Genomic DNA, 4309 nt, shown 5'->3' on the forward strand with positions numbered 1-4309 from the left:
ATATCCCCCCACCCACAGAAAAAACGAAAGTGAAATAAATAACCAAATATAGGTTTTCATAATCTTTATTTAACATGTGTGAATTGCTACAAATTTCATTATACATTATATATTCATTTATTAATATTATATACATTGTTAAAATGATTAAAATAGATAACTGTAAAACATACAATCACTTTACTTTATTACCTATCTATCTCACGTATTGCAGTGTTAGAATTGATTGCAACTGGACATAATATAAGCACATAATATAAGCACCATTTATTAATGTATCACAATTAAATAAAAGAAATGATTAACATACAAATATGCATTTCTACTACATTATTAACATGACATTGATTTAATACAAAATATCAGTTCATGTATAAGCTTTCAATACATCATATGTCTATGATAACCCATTACAGTTATAGGCTATGCCACGAAGATACTCTATATTAGCGCGTTCCTGATACTGTCCAACTAATCTAACTATATGCTGTTTACAGTCAGCATAACGTTTGCGTGGTGGTTCAGGAGCATGTCCTGCAAGATGCTGTGTGCAACGGTCTTTCTGTAGGGCTTGTTCACCCTGTAGAACTTTGAGGAATTTCCAGAAGTTGGGATTGTAGCAGCCTATGCTGGACTGAATGCGGCGATGGCAGCCTTCAACTGAGTTGTTGGTCCTTGGGAGCTCCTCCTCAGCTCTGGTGTACTTGTTCCAAAGAGGAATTGGAGAAGTAGCAGGACGACGGCGCCTCCGGAGCTGAGGACGACCAATGTAAATGTCCTCAAAATAGTCCATAACAGGCTGGGAATCAGCTGGCATGGCCTTACTAGGCTCCTCAAACACACATATCACACTGTCTGTTGGTACAAAGGCAAGAGCAGGGAGCATCTTAAGATGGAGGGCAAAGTCAGAATCACTTTGATACTGCTGTAACATTGGACTGTAATGGTTTATCATAGACATATGATGTATTGAAAGCTTATACATGAACTGATATTTTGTACTAAATCAATGTCATATTATTAATGTAATAGAAATGCATATTTGTATGTTAATCATTTCTTCTAATTTGATTGGGATACATTAATAAATGGTGCTTATATTATGTGCTTATATTATGTCCAATTGCAATCAATTCTAACACTGCAATACGTGAGATAAATAGGTAATAAAGTAAAGTGATCGTATGTTTTACAGTTATCTATTTTAATATTTTAACAATGTATATAATACTAATAAATGAATATATAATGTATAATGAAATTTGTAGCAATTCACACATGTTAAATAAAGATTATGAAAACCTATTGTCTGGGGGGATATTGGCAGGGGGAATTTGTCCTGGGGTTTTTGTCTAGGGGGATATTGTCCTAGAATCCAAACATTCACATAAAATACTGATCTTATATCAAAAGTCTCAATTATAATCAATACTACATGTGTATAATAACACTAAATGAAAATATTACCAACAAATCATATATGATATTTTTTCTCATGGGCGAGGGGATTTTATCCTAGGGGGATATTTTCCTAAGGGGATTTTGTCCCGGGGGTATTTTGTCCTTGGGGGGATATTGTCTTAGAGGGATTTTGTCCTAAGGGGGATATTGTCCAGGGGTTTATTGGTAGGGGGATTTTTTTTTTTTTTTTTTGTGTCTGGGGGGATATTGTCCTGAAACGTATGTATACATACATATACAGTATATACATACATGTTCGTGAATTTTGGGAGCAGTTTCCCCTGCATGTATTTCTGGATGAAACATACAGCATAATTAGCGTTAATGATATTTTTCATAGTTTCAAAATTCCTCCCCAATTTTTTTGAAGTAGGTGGAAGTGAATATATAGCATCACCAAATGAAACTATTTTGCTTCGTATCTCAATAACTACATTATCTTCGACGTTTCGCTCTCAGCATCGGGCATCTACAGGTAGCAAGATCATGAGATTAATGTATTTTGGAACGAAATTCAGAAATGGACACACTGGGAATCGCGGGAGATGGTTATGGCCACGATGAGAGCATCCATCCTATGTGGACACTAGATCACCGCAGACGCTGCGAACAGTTTCAATGTCTCACACATATTTTGTTGGATATTGATTGTTGGGCGGTGAGTTCTTGTTGACATCACCTCAAAGCACTGTCTTTCTCATACAACTGTTTTGGTCGTAACAATTGTATCAGAACTTAGGTCTTTATGGGTTTTATATATCAATAGATGTAATCTATATATATATATATATATATAATATATGATACATATGTATATATATATATATATATATATATATATATATATATACACGTACACACACACATACAGTATATGTATAAACATATACATGTATATATAACCTATATATACAAACATATCCATGTATATAATATTAATTACCCTCTCCATTTTTACCAAACGGAAAATTGCCAGCCCCACAATTATTGCTAGCAAAGGTCCTCGGGTCTTCCTACGATACATCTGGGAAGAAACTCTAGACTGTTGTCTGCATAGTATTCTTGTTTCTGTAGCACCGACTCAAAGTAAAAGATGGAGGGGACCAGTCACCGTTTATCAATCATCTATCTGCGAAAAGGTGTAAGAAATACAGTTGAAGTTGAGAGAGATCTCGGGGTCTGTATGGAGGCCGAGCGTCAGCCCCTCATCTTGTTGGAGGCCGAGGGGGTGGACGGGATTCGAAAATGGACACCAGAGCTGTCTATCTTCCAGGAGCACCAAAAGCACGTGTCCGTAAGCATTCCCAGCACATATATGAAACAATTATGCATACATGTAAAACATATGTCATACACACATACACACACACACACACATATATACATAGACGTACAATATAATGGCTATGCTCCCTACTTTCGTCTCAGTGTATCCAATTATCAAAATCTGCTTTAAATTCATTAAAGTTGTCCGCCTGAATTGTTTCTTCTTATAGCCCATTCCACGAATTAATTCACCTAAGTGGAAAACTATCCCGAAACGTTCTTCAAGTATTCCACGACAGCGCGCGCGCGTGCATACGTGTGTGTGTGTGTGTGTGTGTGTGTGTGTGTGTGTGTGTGTGTGTGTGTGTGTGTGTGTGTGTGTGTGTGTGTGTGTGTGTGTGTGTGTGTGTGTGTGTGTGTGTGTGTGTGTGTGTGTGTGTGTGTGTGTGTGCGCCATGTTACTCTATCTTAATTGTAATGTACAGGAAGGGAGCTACGATCGTGGGTTCCTGATTTATTTTCCAATTAATATACCATATTCTTATCTCATTTATGGTTACAGACTGTTTTATATCATCATTAAGGCTTTTCCAGGAGTTTCTGTATCTGTACAAACCATTATCTTTTTCCAAAATTTTCTGATATGTTTTCTGTTTCCATATGTCCCCATGATTTTGTGATGTCCATCAATCCCAAATCAAGATATCTCTTCGTCCTTGAATAATCTGATCACTGCAGTCGAGTTTCATCTTCCTTTACGATTCTTGAAAGATGTCAAGCCTTGTGCTTGTCTCTTTTCGTAGGACATATGTGCAAGGGTTGCACTGTGTTTGCTGTTCTTTATATTCTATCCATCTTGCTTATACCTTTCTATTGCTTCGGGACAAAAACATTGCTCCCTAATCCAATCTAGGACAAATTAGTCTTCATCCATGCAGTGAAAACCCAGCTTTATGTTCTTCAGCAATCTGTATGTCTCCCTCCAACCCCACAATTATACTGATATATCTGTTTAGTGATACGTTATCTCTTATCAACACTCGAGATCTTTCTCATATTTCGCCTCACATTCCACCTCACAATTAACCCATGGTCATGACCTTACACATATTTCTAATACTTTGCATTTTCTGGTGACGAAATTATTTTTCCAATCTTGACTCCAGTCATATATATTATCTGGACGTTTTTTGTAAGAACCTATAGTTCTATTGGTCTCTCAATCTTCTTGTTATCTTTGCGTCGTCTGCAAAGATGTGACCTTCCTGGCCTCTTCACCGAAATCTTTATACATTCATTGTTTTATATTCTTCGTCTCTGTACCCGAAAAGGCTTCAGTGAGCAAAATGTTGTACAATCAATGGCTGTTTTGTCCGTAAATGGTGTTTTATTTGTCAAAAATTATTTTCAATTTCTTGCACTGCCATCTACATCGTCAGGCATTCTCCTTTATACTATTTCCTCATTCTTTGGTTTAAGTCTCCAAAAAGCTAAATTTTTTCTTCTTTCGTCATCTCGTTCATATCTTCGCTTTCTGTTACATGTTGCGTACCTTTCCTTGTTCATCCTCAGATTAAGATCG

At 36.6% G+C, this 4309-nt stretch overlaps 1 protein-coding gene across 1 annotated transcript; it reads right to left on the reverse strand.

Moving 5' to 3' along the window:
* Positions 1-397: 397 nt before the first annotated feature.
* On the reverse strand, positions 398-2035 carry LOC143037049 (uncharacterized). The gene is made up of 2 exons (XM_076205159.1): positions 1992-2035; positions 398-938 (listed from the first exon to the last, which is right to left on the reverse strand). Exons 1-2 carry the CDS (start codon positions 2033-2035, stop codon positions 398-400), a joined length of 585 nt encoding a protein of 194 aa, XP_076061274.1.
* Positions 2036-4309: the final 2274 nt, after the last annotated feature.

The sequence above is a fragment of the Oratosquilla oratoria genome, chromosome 21 (assembly GCF_046742065.1).
Source record: "Oratosquilla oratoria isolate Oo_2021 chromosome 21, ASM4674206v1, whole genome shotgun sequence".
Lineage (NCBI taxonomy): Eukaryota > Metazoa > Arthropoda > Malacostraca > Stomatopoda > Squillidae > Oratosquilla > Oratosquilla oratoria.